At 33.9% G+C, this 19,553-nt stretch overlaps 1 protein-coding gene across 1 annotated transcript in view; it reads left to right on the plus strand.

Moving 5' to 3' along the window:
* The window catches only part of ADGRV1 (adhesion G protein-coupled receptor V1), a 507,196-nt gene that overhangs the window by 59,108 nt on the left and 428,535 nt on the right, over nt 1–19,553 (plus strand). The window contains 8 exon segments of the mRNA XM_036020532.1: nt 37–366; nt 8,085–8,261; nt 10,306–10,529; nt 15,116–15,242; nt 15,348–15,533; nt 16,296–16,476; nt 17,205–17,368; nt 18,660–18,783. Coding sequence (XP_035876425.1) covers nt 37–366; nt 8,085–8,261; nt 10,306–10,529; nt 15,116–15,242; nt 15,348–15,533; nt 16,296–16,476; nt 17,205–17,368; nt 18,660–18,783 — 1,513 coding nt within the window.

The raw sequence follows: 19,553 nt of genomic DNA on the forward strand, positions 1-19,553 counted from the left end.
ATTCTGCATTTTAATATTTTATTTCTTTATCTGCAGCTATTGTTCTACATCCAGGATAGTGATGATGTTTATGGCCTAATAACATTTTTTCCTATTGAAAACCAGAAGATTGAAAGCAGCCCAGGAGAACGATATTTATCCTTGAGTTTTACAAGACTAGGAGGGACTAAAGGAGACGTGAGGATGTTTTATTCTGCACTTTATATTCCTGCTGGAGTTGTGGACCCTTTGAGAGCAAAAGATGGCGTCTTAAATATATCCAGGAGAAATAGCCTCATTTTTCCAGAACAAAAAACTGAAGTCACTTCAAAATTACCAATAAGAAATGATGCATTCCTTCAAAATGGGGCCCACTTCCTAGTACAGGTATTTTAATGATTAAAATAATCTCAACTTTGGTTAATTGTAAGTATACTTATCTATGTGAGAAAGTTAACGAACCATTATTTTGCTCTCATTTATAGTTGGGGTTCTATGGTTGGTTATTATAAGTTACTTAGGGAGTCCAAAGAAAGACTGTTTCTGCTCCTAAGGCATATAAGGAAATAAAACAAGGGTTCTATAAAGTTAAAATTTTGGTCACATGATAATAAAAGCATTATTAGACATGAAATGCAGGTCAGAATATAATGGATGACATAATGAAGCAACTCACAAACTGTTTATTGGGGAGGACCGAGAGAGACAGACTGACATGCACATACACAGAAGCACACACACAGATCTGTTATTCTTTTGAGTGATTTGATAAATTATGACAGGAATGGGATTTGTAGGATAAATGTTTTTCATGATAGATACATTCAGGGAAGGCATTCCAGAAATAAAAAAGCAGTATGAGAAAAATTGTATACTGTGGATACTTTTAAATAATATACTAAAAAGTCTGTTTCTTTGCCTATTTACTGTAGATAGCATCTCTGTATTTTCATCTACTTAACAAGAAATAAGGACCTCAGAGCATATTCTTTTGTGTTATCTCTTATTTCTTAACTTTTATTAATGTTTTTATTATGAAAGTTTAAAATATTTGTGCTCACTTATGATAGTATGGTTATTTTTTTTCCATGCATTTGGTTTTGGTTGGTGCTGAAAATTAGAAAGCAATAAAAAGGTGCTTATCAAACTTTGGTAATGTAAATAAATGTAATACAGATTCAGATAGTGTGAATGATAAAGAGTGTAATCTCATGTCACTGTGGGTTTTTTTTTTTGCCAACTGATATATATCAAATAAAATAGCATGTTTTATCAATTTTTTGAATCAAGTCACATTTAAATTTGTTTCATAATTTTACCTAGACTCTTTTTGTGGTTCACTGCTTTCTTTGGGGTTTTGAATTGCCCCCTTATATGCCATCCTCACCATGTTAGGTCTGTCAGCTGTCTAACATATGTTGAATATTAGTTCATTATGTTGCTTTCTATGCCTTCTTCATACCTGCTCCCTGGGACCTTTTTGACTGAACTTTGAATATTCTTGATCTCTTGCCTTTTCCTTAAGTTGTGTTTTAGTTTTGTTATAGTGTGTCTATCCTCAAATACATGTGCAGAAAATATATGTGCAAAGTAAACTTTTTGAGTGTTTGAGCATTGAAAAATAAATTTTTTTACAGATTGTTTTGATAGAAATTTCTAGGTTAAAGTAATTTGTTCTTCAGATCTTGGGAAGTTTTGTCTTGTATAGTTTCTAATATGAATTCTGAGGGGAAAGAAATAATTTACTTTCTTTGGTAACTCATTCTTTATCAAAGCTTTTTTCTTTCTTTCAAAATATCTTCTTGGTGTTCTAAGTTTCACATGATTGTGTTCCACCTTGCTGAGCACTTAATAGGGTGGGTGGCTCATTTTATTTTGAGACTGTTGCCTCTTTTTTTAAGCTGGGCTGCCAGCCCCATGCTTGTACTGTTCATGCATTTCTTGAGAATTCCTGGCAAAGGGATCTTCTGGGTGATATATATATATATATATTTATTTTGTGGGGGGCACCTTTTTGTAACATGGCTACCCAGAGGGATGCTTTTCCCAGTGTTCTCAAAGGCTTTGTTACTGACAGGACATCCTCCTCTTCATCTTTATTATTATTATTACTGTTGTTATTTTATTGTCTCCTCAAAATGAAGACATTATGATATGATGCGTATTTCTGTGTATGAGGATAATCCACTCTTTAGAGGCCCTCTGAGTTTCTCTTTTTGGAGTGATGGATGAACAGGATATGGTGTTATTTACATTGTGTTTGTTGCCCCTGAGACCTGTGGACCGTTCTTGTGAGACGGCAGCTGGACGGTGGGGGTCCGGGGTTGAGCGAGGGGTCAAGCCCTTGGCCCTGGCAAGAGGTTAGAGCAACTAGCATACTGCCACCAGGACACATTTAAAGATGTGTTCAGAAATTTTTAACAAGAAATTTAAGTTTGGCCCTATGCAAAATATATCATAATTAACTTTTTAAAGGTGGTTTTATTAATATATGGAAATATATACTCATTTCACCATTTTTCCCTGAGAGTAGCATTTCCAGACTTAGGAGTTTTTAAGAATGTTTGGGAGAAAACTTGTCAAGTGGTGTTTCAGAACTGAATGGAGATTTTTGTTTTTTCTTTTTCTTTTTGGTTGCCATGCTCTCTTTTGCCTTCTCTGCTATCTGTGTCCTCAGAGCATTCTCATAAATATACCATATTTGGCATGTATAATGTACACCCACATTTTGGGCCCAAACTTTCAGGAAAAAAATCTTTCGTCTTAACTTTTTAATTCCATTATTTATTTATTTATATTTAGGTACTTGTTTTTGTCTTATAAAGGAATTTTAGCATTTATTTTTGAACTTATTATAGTACAAGAAAGTTTATGTAACAAATAATTACAAAACACAAGAGCAAAAACAAGGTATAAGAAATTTTTTTTTAAAGATTTTATTTATTTTGAGAGAGAGAGAGAGAGAGAGAGAGAGAGAGAGAGAGAGAGAGAGAGAGAGAAACATCAATGTGCGGTTGCTGGGGGTTCTGGCCTGCAACCCAGGAATGTACCCTGGCTGGGAATAGAACCTGGGACACTTTGGTTCCCAGCCCTCGCTCAATCCACTGAGCTACGCCAGCCAGGGTGGTATAAGAAATTTTATGTGCCTATAACAAATTTATGATATTTACACATCATAGAAGGCCAAGAACTCTTCATCACTGTTGATATCAGAAGTTATTCCTTCCTAGAGTTACACTTTTAATGCATAAGCATTAATAAAAGAACTAAAAACATTTATATAGACATAGAATTAGTACTACCCATGTATAATGTACATCCTTAGTTTTCCCTCAAAAAATTTGGGCAAAAATGTATGCATTATACGTGGCAAAATACAATACATTGTTTCAGTCAGTTTGGTTTGCTACAAAGAATACCATAGACTGGGTGGATTAAACAACAGACATTTATTTCTCACAGTCCTTTAGTGTGGGTAATCTGAGATCAGGGTGTCATCATGTGGGGTTCTGGTGAGGGCCCTTTTTCTATGTGCAGACTCATGTCTTCTTGCTGTGTCCTCACATAATGGAGAGGGAGAGGAAACAAGCTCTTTGTTATCTTTCTCTTTCTCTTTTATTGTTATTCATGTACAGTTGTTTCCATTTTCCCACCACCACTTCCATCCCACCCCCAACCTCTGCCTCCCACCCTCACTCCTTTCCCCCTTTGGCTTTGTCCATGGGCCCTTTATACATGTTCCTTGGTGAACCTTTCCCTTCTTTCCCCCGTTATTTCCCTCTCCTCTGGTTACTATCAGTTTGGTCTTTATTTCAGTATCGCTCATTCTATTTTGCTTGCTTGTTTGTTTTGTTGATTAGGTCCTACTTATAGGTGAGCTCATATGGTATTTGTCTTTTACTGCCTGGCTTATTTAACCTAGCATAATGCTCTCCAGTTCCATCCATGCTGTTGCAAAGGGTAGGAGCTCCTTCTTTCTTTCTGCTGTGTAGTATTCCATTGGGTAAATGTACCATAGTTTTTGATCCACTCATTTACTGATGGGCACCTAGGTTGCTTCCAGCACTTGGCTATTGTAAATTGTGCTGCTATGAACATTGGGGTGCATAGGTTCTTTTGAATTGGTGTTTCAGGATTCTTAGGATATAATCCCAGAAGATGTCTCTTTTTATAAGGGCACTAATTTCATCACGAGGCCTCTAGCTCCCAAAGGTCTCATCTGTGAATACCATCACTACTGGGGATTAGGGTCTCAATGTATGCATTCTGAGGGGACATAAATATTCAATTCATAGCATATGTTTAAGGTTTTTTAGTCTCTTTTATCTCAGTATTCAGTTCTCCCTTCTGTATCTTTGCACTTTTACACAGATCACAACTCATATGAGAACCAGCTTATTGAAATAAGTGAAATGAAGCAAAGGTTTCACACAGTTGCTTTTTCTCTCATGGAAGCCAGGGCATTCCTGTAAGCACTGTGGTGATGGGACATGTGTTTGAAAACTGATAATGCAGAAACGTTGATTTTGATTTTTAGAGAATGTTTCCATGTTAACTTTCTGATTTCTTATGCTGCCTCTACTACTTTTTACTGTGGGTGACAATATTAGTAATCTTTATATTAAACTTTTAGTCTTTTAAAAATATTCAATATTTCTATCTAAGTAGCTGCAGAAAATCCCTATGTAAACAAAACCTTATTAGGTGCCTTCTGTGGGTTAGATATTATCCTAGCCATTTTATGTTTCAATGTGCTACGTGAACATGACAGAATTTATTTTTGAGGACACTTGAAAAGTAAGTCAACACTTGAAGAAGCATGTAACATCTGAATTTTTGGTGATCTCTGGTTAGAAATCTGTTTGCACTACTAATTCCAAATTGAATTCTTTATCTATCTGTATATTCAGTAAAAAACAAAACAAAACAAAACAAAAACCCCACAAAGGTCTTACTGTGCAGACAGTTAATTTAATACTATAGGGAAAAAAGGCATTATTAGTCACTGACAGAATTCCTTGAGGTTCAACAAAAGCTGTAGGCTCTGGAAGGCGGGTTGGAATTAGAAGGTTGTGGAGTTTGTATAGTACATAATGGATGAGCAACTCAAGAATGGGAGGCATCAGAGTCTGTGTGGAAAGTTTAATGAAACTAAAGAAAGGAGAATCTGAGACAGGAGCTCCTCATTCTTCCATAACCCTCTCAGCTAAATACATCAGTCTGAGAGACAACTTTTGGCAAGCACGGGGTTACTAATGTGCTGCCTGGTTGCATACTATCTGAAAGCAAAGAACAACTCTTTATGAATGGAGCAGTTTGATTTAGCAGATGCTTAAGGAACCCAGACAAAAAGGCTTAGACACCAGGAAATAAGCTATGTAAAATTTGCATTTTCCTTTTGATCAGTTCACTTCATAGCCTTCTGTACCTTCTTTCTTTATGCAGGGTGGGGAAAAAGTAGGTTTATGGCTATCTATATGGAAAATAATACAATAATTAATAAACAACAGTCCAAGAATAAATGCTGTGTTCACGTGCTCACAACTGTCAACCTACTTCCCCCCACCCTGTATTTTTCAAAACATGATATTTAGAATTAATTTTATAACTTTTGATAAATGAGTATAAGTTATGACTTATTTTCCTCCTTTTTTAAAGCAAGTTTTGAAAAAAAATTATATTGAGTTTTTTCCTCTTGGTGTTTTAAACAATGTTAATCAGTTTTGTGCTTTGTGAATACACAGGAACAAGAATGTTCATTCACAACACGTGCTTAAACATGACAAGTGTACTTTATAAACATTTTTTGCCTCTAAACAATGCACACTTTGTTTATATGCCATTCATATGTACACATTTTATTTTCTTATTCTTTTTGCTATTTTAAAAGGTAAATATATATGTATATGGATATATATATATTCCTATTTTCTAGAAAGAATGGTATTTATACTTATGTGTTTTTAGTTATTTATCTTTATGTTTTATTTACTTTTTTTTTATTAATGGTTTGGGATTTTTTTTTAAGATTTTATTTATTTATTTTTAGGGAGGGAAGGGAGGGGGGGAGAGAGAGAGAGAGAGGAGAGAGAGAGTCATCAATGTGCAGTTGCTGGGGGTTATGGCCTGCAACCCAGGAATGTATCCTGGCTGGGAATCAAACCTGGGACACTTTGGTTCCCAGCCCACGCTTAATCCACTGAGCTACGCCAGCCAGGGCTTTTATTTACTTTATAAAGTAAATTTAAGATACTAAAGAATCACATTTTTTAAAAGATTTTATTTATTTATTTTTAGAGAGAAGGAAAGGGAGGGAGAAAGAGAGAAAGAGAAACATCCATTTGTGGTTGACTCTCAACCACCCCCAACTGGTGACCTGGCCTACAACCCAGGCATGTGCCCTGACTGAGAATTGAACTGGTGACCCTTTGGTTCTCAGGCCAGCACTCAATCCACTGAGCCATACCAGCCAGGGCGAATGACATGTTTTATTTTACTTAGTCTGTATACCAATATTGTCAAAATTTTCCAGTCTAATTTTTTCTTGGACTGAAATAAATTTTTACCAAATACGAAAATTTTAAATATATTTATTTATTTATTAAAAATTTTTAATTTAGTATTTATTTTATTTTTCCATTACCATTTAGCCCCCACATACTGTCTTCCCCCAGCAATCACCACACTGTTGTCCATGTGTCCATTTTCATTTTTGCTCAACCCCTTTATGTTTTTCTATATGATTTTCCAAACAAAGTGTGTGACATTTTAAAAAAGCATTTATTTTTGCCCTTTTAAAATGTGTGTTGTTCATCAAAAATTGTGAGAGTATGGGTGGGATCAGTACCAGTTTAGTCCACTTGTGGAAAACCAACTTAAATCAAAGTCATTTCCACATTACAGAGCCTAACAGAGAGGTCTAGGAGATTCATAATGTTTTAAGTTCAAAATTGCTTTTGAACTTAAAATGGTCATGCATTTTACAGTTCTGTAGTGATTATTCCTACGCTCAAGTATTGGTAAGTTGGGTTTTGAAAAGTTATAATATTAAGATGTTGAAAGTTTGTGATAGATCAGGGTTCCCACAGAGCTCAGTTCATGTTGGAGAGATGAATCAGCAAATATTTATTGTGTAGCTGTTGCATTTCAGGTCTCTACCATATACTGAGGAAAATGCTGAGGCACACATAGACCCACAAGGACACCCATAATAATGATTAAAGCAAGCAATAATGAAATTAGAATGAAGTCTGAGTTTAGTGAGAGTAGCAATAGAAGTTCAGAAAGAAATTGAATCAAATAGGCTGGAGAATCCAAGGAAATCTTCATGGGGGGGAAGTAAATGTAGTTGTTCTTTAAGAGCAGGTACACTTTGGACTTGTGAAATGATGAAGGGAGGCCATTCTGGGTGAGCAGGACACCATGGAAGTTAATTCTGGTGGTTGTGTCCCTGTAGGGACACTACATGTTATACTTGTGTTGCATTTCTTTAAACATAAAAGCATTTTAAGTCATAATTGGAGTTTGAATGGTCATCTGAGTGTGAATATTCTTTGCTAGAGAAGGGGTCTGGATGACTGATTAGAGGTGTGGACCAGTGGAAGAGAGGAAAGAGATGCGGACAACTCTCTGATATTTCATGTCAAGGTAGTTGGCTACAGGTAACAAGGAGGAAAAGCATATGGCAGGGCTGGGGATGGTAGTGGTGAGAAGACATGAAACAGGGAGAGTAGTTTCGATTTTGGATATTTTATCTGCCAAGTTTCTGTCTGATGCTTATGCCATATTTAGTGGCAGTTGGTTATAAAGTTTTTGAAATTTGAAGGACCTACCCAGACATTATTAGGGAGAGGGTATAAATTATAAGATAAAGGTCTTAGATAGAACCCTGGGAAATAATAATAAGTAAGGGGCAGAAGGAGCTCAGGAAACCAGTGCAGGACATTGAAATGGGATGGCGAATGAACAAGGAAGAAAATGAAGTTTCTAAGTTATGGATTGGTGGCCTTTATCCATATTTACTTTGTTGTCCCTTGCAATTAAGACATTTTTTTAAAAAATTATGTTCTTTCCATTTTTTGTTTTGTCCCATTTGTTTATCATAGTTGGAAACAGTGGAGTTGGTGAACATAAATCCCCCAATCCCACCTATCAGTCCTAGATTTGGAGAAATCAGAAATATTTCTTTAGTGGTTACTCCAGACATTGCAAATGGAGAAATTGGCTTTATTAGCAATCTTCCAATCATTTTACATGAACCAGAAGATTCTGCTGCTGAAGTGGTAAGTAGGCTGTTTCTTATCACTGGGGCCTAATGAGTTTGAGATAATGTACAGACACTAATTATTTTTATAGGGTTAGTATATAGAGTTAACAGATAGTGAAAAGCTTCACCATTTACAGCCAGCCTTCAATATGTAATTTAAAATAAGTAATTGATGAATGTGTGATTTTGCATCATCTTTTGCCATATCTGAAAAAATAAAATTAGCATTTTATTTGCTCACAGCAAAAATAGTATATTTTGGTCTGGCTGCTTTCGGGTAATGCTATCACATTTGATAGAGTGATTACCAAAACATAATTTTGGGGGAGGGGCAAATCATACCACAGGACTGGGATACTGTGCTTGGTAGTGGAGGTGATGGTGATAAGGTTGTGGAATGCCTAATCTTAGGAATTCTGTATTGTATGTATATGTGGGGAAATTATTGCATATACCATCACCCCACCCTGACATAAAAGCATGTTCACAAATATAGCACCCTCTTTGCACCCCCTAATTTGGTTGAATTTTCTCACTATCTATCTGGTGACCTTTAATCCCTAATTCCCTGAATCATAGCCTGTCTCTAAGACCCTATCCAAGTCTTTCACACTTGCATACGATTTAAACTGATTTAAGGTTCAGATCAGGAATGAGGAAAGCAGTTTATGACATCAAAGCCTCATGTCAAAATATGGTGACCAAAACTTTCTTTGTTTATACATTTGATTCTGTATATTAGCAGAGAAGCTCCATTTTCAAGATGGTTTGGATTTTTTATATTTTTTAAAAAGTAGGAAAGAAAACTAAAAAGGATTTAGCTTGCTCTTAATGTACACTGTTTTTATTCATCTGTCTTATAAAGTTGTAAATTTACCATTTTATATTTTTCTCTTGAGGAAAATTAGCTTTTGGGGGAAGTTTTGGGCTCCATGACCTTTCATTCTGTAGTGATTATTCTGGGAAACAGCAGAAAAAGTGAGTTTCCCTTTGTTCTCTGTGTCCCATCTACAGCCTGGACCACGCCCACTCCCTCTGGTGATTTAAGGGTGCAGCCCTCTGTTGCACTTTCTGTCTTCTCTAAGAATCTTTGCTCTGTAGCCACCAGCCCTGACCACTGGTAGTCAGATTAGCAGGATTTTTAGCGAGGAAAATGCCTGCCTTTTTTTTTCCCCCAAGATGGGCAGTGTTAAAGGGCAAAAAGCAAGGAGGATACCCTATTTAGGAATTTAAAAAGAATAGAGTATTTACAATTAAGTATTTGTTTATTATATATTAAACTTCTTCATGATCTACAATGTCCTTTTATTATATACACTTAATGTGTGCTACACTTAAATAAACTACCAGATACAATTCATTTCATAATTATTTTAACAGCTTCCATTTATTGAGCTCCTATTGTGGAGAGGTACTCTGATCCTCACTACAAATTTGCCAAATGGGGAACCACTAACTTCATTTTGCATGTGGAAATTGAGGTTGGAAAAGTTAAGTGACTTGCCCAAGTAATCCAGAGCCATGATTTGAAAATCTGATTTTGTTTGTACTGCATTATATTGTGCTGCAATATTATTATATTGGTTAGAAACATTTCATATTGTTATTTATATTATTGTTTTCTTATATTGCCCCTAATCACTTTAGGGTGCATTTTACGTAACATATTTTTCCCATTGTAATGACAAAGATTTATTTTTGTTTAATTGTGACATTACATTAATTTTTTTTTAGAGAACCTCAGATGGAAATTTACTCTTCAGCCAAATTGTTGTATTTTTTTATCACTCTGTTTTTTAAATATTTGTAATTTTGTTTAGCCACCCCTAGTTAGGTATATTTTTTGGTGGGGGCAATTTTGTGAATTTGATTAACAAAAACTAATAAATATAATTCTATCAAATTATTTTTAAGCATAAAGAAAAGCTTGTGCAAATGTTTTTAATGGTTCACTTTTCCATGCAGAATAATACATATATTCACATAATAACATGTGAACACGATCACTAAAAAGCTTATATAATTTGTGACTATGTAAGAAATCGTTTTGTTTTTATAAGGTATACATTCCCTTACATCGGGATGGAACTGATGGCCAGGCTACAGTCTATTGGAGTTTGAAGCCCTCTGGCTTTAATTCAAAAGCAGTGACCCTGGACGATATAGGTCCCTTTAATGGCTCTGTTGTATTTTTATCTGGGCAAAGTGACACAACGATCAACATCACTGTCAAGGCTGATGACGTACCGGAAATGAATGAGACGGTGACACTTTCCCTAGACAGGTAATGACCCATTTAGGTATTGGTTGCTTAGTGATGTTTATATTTTTGAATACTTAGAAATAATTTTGTTTTTTGTTTTAATTCTTCACTCCATATAAAGTAAAAAGAAAAATCTAAGAGAGAATGTTCTGCTGGATCTCTGACTATTCCATTGTTTATTGATGGCCTCTGGTTAGACTGACTGTTTTGACATTGTGAACTTTTACCTTGCTATTCATCGTGAGGAACGATTTCACAGAGAATTTATAGAGAGTTTAAGATAAATCTTACACATAGCTAATATGTTGTTGTATTAAAAAATAGGCAGCAACAAATCTGAAATATTAGGTTAAACGAACAGCCCTGCTGCTTTCGTTTCCAACAGGGGAGAGGATTAGAGCTCTTTTGAGTGAGTTAAAAGAAACTGTTAATCTTCATATAATGAAATTCTTTTTTTTTTCCATGGAATTTAAACCTTAAATAATACTTGTATTCCAGAGAATCAAAAATAATGCAAATTTAGTGGTTATTTTTTCGTAATAATAAGGGTTCACTTAACATTTATCTGTGGGTAGTTTATATTAAGAAAAGATCACAGTTATCATAGAGATATTTTTAATAATTCAGAAAACCTTTCCAAAAATGAAAAAAACTGCGTTTAATTGATGTTAGTTCTTTACATCAATAACTAACAGAAGAAGTCAAAAAGAAGTGTATTTACTACAGTTCTCTTTATATGAAAGTTGTTAACATATTAAAGTTAAAGTGACCTGAGGGCTTTGAAAAATTCATAGTTTTAAAACAGTAAAATTTACAGATAAATTTAATAGGCATTATTTTATATTACATTAATCAAGATTAAAGTAGTAATTATTTTATGTGACCCCTGTTCCTCTCTGTACTTTCCTATCAGCCTCGTAAGGTTTTTCTTTGAGGGTGTTTTGTGTAAACACATTTCATAAACCTGATGAGTATTTATTTTTTTTATGAGAAAGAAAAACACAGAATATAGGGAACAAATTGATTCAATGTCTGCTATTCATTTGGTTTGTTTTCACAACCATATTATGTTTACTTTAAAAAGTGAACTAAAACAACAAGAACAAAACAAACAAACAAAATAATTATAAAATACACTGTCTAAATGACTTGTGGGTTTGACATATTTTACATTAAATCTTAAGCAAAGATATTTCTTATGAAAATATTAGTGAAACGTAAACTGAAAATCATCAATTTTTTTCCTTACGTGCTCTTTTTGTAAGTTGGTTTTGAGTACTTACTAAAGCAATGGACAATCTTTAAAAAAACCTAAAGAAAAATGAACCTCAATTATAAATAAAAACATAGCAATCCATAGAAACTTGTGAATTCAGCTGAGTTTCTGCTCTGGACTAAATGTTTGAAGAATAAATTAAATTTTATCTCTACAAGTTCATAGTGGCTATTCTTTATATTCTTTCAAAATAGTCATTTTTAATCTTATATAAATTTTTAAAATTAATATGATTTTTAAGTTTTTTTCTCTTTTTTTTCTATGGGTAAAAAACAGTTCACGAGGAAATACAAATAGTAGGGTACAGAGTTTCAGAAATCATTGTGCTTCTCTCTTTTGAAATAGAGGACATTTGTTCAATTTATACTAAAATGTTTTAATTCAAATAGTAACTAATGCATACTTGTATTATCTCAATTGTGCATGAATGAGAATGAGCTAATTACATTTGAATGTCCAAGACACATTTGTATTTCATTAAATAAGTGAGAATAAAATATGTGATTTGAAATAATACCCATCTCAGATTTGCAAATTTTAAAAAAGACTAGAATGAATGAATGCTAGTATGTGTGATTACAGTAAGTTACAATATAATGTTATAACAAAAAAAATATAGTTGTATTTACAGTCTATAGTTTTAATGAGAAATTTAAATGGAAATTTTCTGTATTTCAACTATAGATAAAAGTTTTCCTGGTATCAAACAATTTATAATGTTTTTAATGCCATGCCAATTAAAAATATTTTATTGTTTACTTTCCCCAAGTCAATAACCAATTTTATGCCAATTTATCTTTTTAATTTTGATATATGTGCTATATATAACCCCTTATTTATAGTGTCATTTGACTTTAAAAGTGAAGCAGTAGGTCTGTATATTTTGACATGTGTTTTTCAATGCTATTTGAAAATATACTACATTGGGGGTTTGGAAAAGTGTTTAGATTTCCTGATACAAAGTTATATTTAAGTAATATTTGTCATAGTTAAATGATACAGTGATATGGCTTCTTGTAAATGATGAGAGCTATATTTTTCTCTGCTTGTAGAGTTTTTGTTTTTTCTAAGCACAACTGGCTTTAGATCTGAGGATAGAGGTTTTTATTTTTTTTAAACCTCATTAAAGCTGCTAAGCAATTATAAGCTGGGCTGAATGAAATTTGCTCAGCTGCTGCGGTTTGTAAGCATGCACAGTGCTTGGCAGGCCCCACCGCCTTGGAGCAGGCTTGGAAAGGAATGTCTTCAATGGGTCCTGCATGCTGGCTGGCCATGGGGTCATCTTCCCTAAGTGGGAACTGCCAAACCCCTTGCTAGCATTTGTCAATAGCAAAGAACCCAGTGTGCAGAGTTCCCATAAAGTGCACATTACTAGCTCATGTGGGAAAAAGAAGAAAGACTTTCTTTAACTTTATTTTTACCTTGCCTTTCTAAATTTCTAGCAACATTAGTGGGATTTTTGGCAAATGATCTCTGTCTCCTTTTTTTCCTTCCCACCTTCCCACGCTTCTTTATGTGTTGACAGAGTAGAAACTGAAAGGTTTGTCGTGTATTTTGGGTAAGTGTACAAGATAATGCCTGGTTTTTGTGATTTAACATTTTGCTTTGCAAGGCATTGTTATGGAGACAGCTGCTGTTCTGCATGACCACAGGTCTTGAGACATTCTGCTTGTCCACCTGCCTGTGCATGCTTTGTGTGTACTGTCATTTCTCAATGGTCCGGGAGCTTATATAGGAAGTCTTTTTCTCTGACTTTTAGATTATGAATGCATTTAAAATAATCTGATAAAAAGTTTGACAATTAATGTATTTACATATGAGGAATTAAAAATTTTAACTTTCCTTCTAGTTTACATACAGTGTAGGAAAAAGTTAATGTGCTGAGTTTGTGAAATTCTCACTTAACATCTTTATGAATCCTATAGATTGTTTAACAGAGAATTTGTAACTCTCATCAACTCTCAAAACTCTCATCTCCTCCATTGGTTTGCATCCAATCAGTTTCTGCCTACGTTTTCTCAGCTGTATAAAGAACTTTTAAAAAATGCTTTTTACCGAAGACTAGCATATTTTTAAAAAGTTTAAAAAATATTTTGTGTAATGCTCCTAATGGGTGTTTATATTTTGTATTGTGATCCTGTTTTCCTATCTCCTAGCTTATTAATTAATATTAAATAAATTTAATTTAATTACAATTTCTTTAATTAATAAAAGTATTGATGTGAATGAAATATGGGAAAATTTGCTATGAAAATCACATGACTGCATTAACAATATAACACACAACTGTCCTACTATTTGGCTAATCGCGCCTGTGGCCACTAGTATGCTAGATATTGGTTGTCAAGTTTCCAAAAGCGAGGGAAGGATGTGAATTCAGATTCTCTATTACATAGGAAGTGAGCTATGCTTTCTACATATTAATCGTGGCTTCATTGTGATCCTGAGGTCTGTTCAAGAGTACTTTTTGGTTCAATAGAAAGTGACATTTGGAAAGGTTTAGAGCAGCTTGCAGGATTGAGAATTCTCAACGAGCATGCAGGCTTTTAAACTCTCAGAGCCTTGTAGTCTCAGTCCCTTTGATCATTCTAATTATACACTGAACATAAAAACCAGAAATAAAAAACATCTGTTTTAATATGTTCTTTTGAGATATGTATAGGAATTGTTATAACATGTGATGCATTTAAGATCCATTTGATTTCATTTGTATGGACTACATTTAATGCATGAGATTAAAATTGAGGTGAATAGGAACATATAAAAGGTCAAAGAAGATTTCTAAAATATAATCACAAAAAGGGAAAATGTTTTTGATCCTTTTTGATCCATGCATCCACATAATTACCCAACTTTTATTCATTTAGTATAATCTTAGGTGATGAATTTTAAAAGAAATGCAAGTGTATATAAAGTTAAAGCGTATTAACTTTAGCATAACTAAAGCATATTAGTTAAGTATATTTTTAATCTTATAAATGAGTTTTTCTAAAATGGGAAACAATTCTGTAAATTTGGTACTTAATAAGACTACAGTATATTTACAACCTTCGGTTACGGTGTTCTTGGTGTACATATGCAGCATTTGGTTTCAGTCAAATATAAAGGATATAATGAATTCAGAAAGAGAAGTTTCCTCATAAATGTTATGAGTAAAACTGTTTTTCTCTTGTGATTTTAATATGCTTAAGTTCAATTTAAGTTATTTAAACTCCTAATAACCTTTATATTCATTGTCTGAAAAGTGTTATAAATACTACCTTAGAACTCTTTAAAATTCAGAAGTAAGACTATAGGTAGTGGATGTCTTTTTCCCTTCTGACTTCTTCAGGGTCAATGTGGAAAATCAAGTGCTGAAATCTGGATATACCAGCCGTGATCTTATTATTTTGGAAAATGATGATCCTGGGGGAATTTTTGAATTTTCTCCTACTTCCAGAGGACCCTATATTATACAAGTAAGTTGAAAGAAACCTCAATCTATTTTGTACTCAGAACTTCAGAAGAATTGTAACAGACTTGAATTTTTGTGGGTTTGTTTTTGTTTTTGTTTTTGTTTTAAGGAGGGAGAATCTGTAGAGCTGCACATCACTCGGTCCAGGGGAGCTCTCGTTAAGCAGTTTCTGCGCTACTGGGTAGAGCCAAGAGATAGCAATGAATTCTATGGAAACACAGGGGTACTGGAATTTAAACCTGGGGAAAGGGAGATTGTAATCACCTTGCTAACAAGATTGGATGGGATACCAGAGGTACAGGACTTTAATTTTTTCCTTGTCCTTTTGTGGAAAGTTGATAGTATCTAGTATATTATTAAATGTAAATATTTTTAACATTGACAAGAGACACAGGAAAGGAAGTGGGCAAGAATGGATTGAGAAGTACTTGTGGTTGAAAAAAGAAAAAAAATGCTTAAAAAGCAGGGTAAGCAATCCAAGTTTGAATTATGTATGTTTGTTCTACAAAAAAGGAAATACCAAACAATATGAAACTTTGAGTGTGTGAACAGTTTTCATCACCTTTTAGTTCTATGTCTTATTCTATGTCATCTGCACAGACCGCAACTTTTAATGATATGATTTTAAACTGAAGAAGTTTTTCTTAAAATTACTTTTTTAAAAGGAAATAAATTTGTTTTATATTAAGGGTAGCAGGCATAGTTCCATGTGCTTACACGAGTGCTTGCGTAGCTTTTAAATTAATTTTATTTTTTTACTCTCATTTGTTTAAATGACTAGGTCATCAGTGATAAGGTCTAGTCTTCTTACCATTTTGGAGTAGTGTCATTGTTTATCTTTTCCCTTTTGGGTTATGTACCCTTATATCTGGTGTCTCTTCTTAACTGATGGGAGAATGTTAAAACTCTTTTAAGGAATAATATCAACTCTTTTGTCCTTTGAGTGAGTTATGTGTTTCTAAAAAATTAACTGTATTAATATCATTGAATATATATTTTTTGCTTGCTCTGAAAACTTCAGATTTGTATTTTTCCTAATTTGACATGTTCATTTTAGTTGGATGAACACTATTGGGTGGTCCTCAGCAGCCATGGCGAACGGGAAAGCAAGTTGGGAAGTGCTACCATTGTCAATATAACAATTCTGAAAAATGATGATCCTCATGGGATTATAGAATTTGTTTCTGATGATCTAATTGTTACGATAAATGAAAGTAAAGGAGACGATACCTATAGTGGTAATTTATTTTGGTTTTTATATTCTATTACTGTTTACTGAAGAGGAACTTAATAATTTTTAAATTCATTTCTTTAGCAGATAGTTATTTTTACTTGTCTGTCTTAGAAATGACATGAAGTGCAGAAATTGGTATTTTAAAAATCGTATTTAAGATGGCTATTTTTGTTTTGTACATAGCATTGTGATGATACTGATGATTTCAGTTATGTTTTGATTTCAATTAACCATATGTGATGGAATTCAGACACTCAAGAATGAATTGAATCAGATAGAAAAAAATTTAAAACTGAGAGTAACTCCTAGAGAACTATTGCAGTGCTTTGAAATGAGATGTAGTTTATTTTTACAGCAATTTTTTCTGGGTAAGGAAATCACTTTTGAGTGTGCCCCTTCCTCTAGCTGGAAATGTTAGCAAATATCCTTATAGGAATTTGTGATGGGTGTATCTAATTAATCACCATCCTGTTCTGAATGCTGAATGACCTTTGAAATCCCAACTGTGATAGAAATGACTGAGTCCATTTGTTTTATCACCCATATGCCTACAAAATGATGACTAGGTGGAGGCACTTTTACATGTGCCTTGGAGGCTAGGCTAAGCAAATAATTGGCTTTTATAAAAAAAAAAGGCTTATTTTTACTTTTGCTTTTTTTGAGCAGTTTCTTTACTCATCGTTTTAACATTAATATATATTCACATATATTATACACATTTTTATCTTACAGCTGTTTATAGTATAATAAGAAATCGAGGCCATTTTGGTGACGTTAGTGTATCCTGGGTGGTTAGTCCAGACTTTACACAAGATGTATTTCCTGTCCAAGGGACTGTTTTCTTTGGTGATCAGGAATTTTCAAAAAATATCACCATTTACTCCCTTCCCGATGAGGTAAGTGTCACATATACAATTCTCTTGTTGTCACTGCTTAATGACATTTTCTTAACAATTAACTATCTGATAATATATCTTGTTGTGAGTATATTCATAAAGAACTCAGGTATGATAATGTATTAGTATAAGCCAAAAGAGAAATAGTCTTTTTTGTTTTTCTGAAGGCATTCTTAGAACTGATAGTGACCAGTGACACTGTGTAGGTGCCAACTATCAGGGATTCACAGTTGTGGGAAAGGTGATGTACTTCCCTGTGCTAAGGCCCTTTGAAAACAAGGGTGCCGTGGCACCATCTATTAAGTATACTATGGTAGCACCCCCAGAATCAGGATTATGGACCAAACGGATTATGGTGGATTTAGCGTGGTATTCATCTTACAGATGATGAAGAGAAAGAACTCAGTAACAGTGAGAGTGGACCTTTCTGAGGGGAACTGCATTTAGAACAGCTGGGAAAGCCTATCTCCATTACTTCCAATTTGTCCCGTGAGAGACAGAATTCAGCACTTTTATGATGCGAAGAAGTCCAGCTCCAATGGATGAGTTGAAAGAGAAACAGGGTCCACCTGGGGATTCAAATAGGCTCTGCGATGTGGGCAGCCTCATGTTGGTGGAACCTGGGAATGAGGTCTTTATGACACTCTTGGGTGAAACTTGAGTGGTGTTTGTAAGTGGCCTTTGAGAGCTAGTTGAGCTTTCGCTACTATTATGAACTCAGTTCTAAATATGTCCAAAAGTTATTTTTCTGTTCCATTTTTTCCTTGTAAACAACCTATATCCCATTTTTGTAAAAAATAATATGTAATATTTCATTTTAGCTTACATAAGGCAAAATATCTATTTAAATTAAATTTTATAGTGAGTCAAAATAAAGTGACTGGCTGAATGCACATGAAAATTCTGGGGACCGGGCCTAAGTCCTACTTGAATAATTTTGGGTGGTTCTGCCTCAGAAATGGAAATGTAGATTAGCTGTTATCAGTAGAGCTCTGTTTTTAAAAAGGTAAAAATAGTTTAGGAATATACAGGGTCCAGCATAAATAACACCCCTTTTTATTACAAAATCTTTTATTATAAAATCATAAGCATGCAATTCTGTATGCTTGCAAACTCAAGCGCAGCATGTGACATTTTAGGTGAAATGTTTAAATTAAAGCTATACATTATTACACCCATTTTATTACCCTACCAACCATACTCAAGCAGGCGTTATTTCTGCCAGGATCTGTATAATGGAATTATTTGTACAAATCACCTGACTTAAAACATGTGTAACATTTTTCAAAAGATTCCAGAGGAAATGGAAGAATTTACCATTACTCTACTTAATGCCACTGGAGGAGCTAAAATAGGAAATAAGACTACTGCAACTCTGAGGATTAGAAGAAATGATGACCCCATTTATTTTGCAGGTGGTATTGTTATTGTTTTTTAGTGAGTTTGCATCTTTCTTGAACAGTATGTGTATACATTTTAAATTATTTTTTAACTGAACATTTTTGATAAAGCACAATTGATGCTTGTTTAAATATGATTCTATGATTTGTGGGAATGATCATTATTTGACTCTTTTGATGTTTTAACAAATATTTTTAAACATCTTCTGAAGGAAAAAAATAGTACTGTTTTCTTAGCCTTGTTCTCCCCCTACCTTCAAATTCCAAGGTATTTTCTTTCTTTTGCGCAAAAGTGAGTACTCTTTCACATAACCTCTTCAAATCCACAGTGTAGCCAATTCAGGCCCTGGGTATTGTACCTAATGGATGATCATTTACTGTAGTAACTAACATTGACTGGACATATAAATCACAGTTTCTCCTTTTTTTTTCCCACTTTAATGGTTTCTTTAGAACTGTCTTTTGGCACCTAAGACATCTTTTAGCTTTCTTGTGAGATTTAATTGGTGTCAAAATACTCCTTAAGCCTTTTTTGCAGGATGTTCAATTTACAAATGCAGGAATCTTTTAAACCTCTTGCATTTTGCAGATTCATATTCTTAATCTTTGGTTACTATATACTTAATTAATTCATCCTTTGTTCAGCCTTCTGCTAAATGCTGTGGTGAAATTAAAAATAAGATATCTGGGCCTTTTCTCAAGGAATTTACAGTTTAAATTTGGAAATGAGGTATATGAACTAGTAGACAGAGGATTTCAGATTGTATGTAAGTTACTAACAAACT

Source organism: Phyllostomus discolor, chromosome 3 (assembly GCF_004126475.2).
Source record: "Phyllostomus discolor isolate MPI-MPIP mPhyDis1 chromosome 3, mPhyDis1.pri.v3, whole genome shotgun sequence".
Taxonomy (NCBI): domain Eukaryota; kingdom Metazoa; phylum Chordata; class Mammalia; order Chiroptera; family Phyllostomidae; genus Phyllostomus; species Phyllostomus discolor.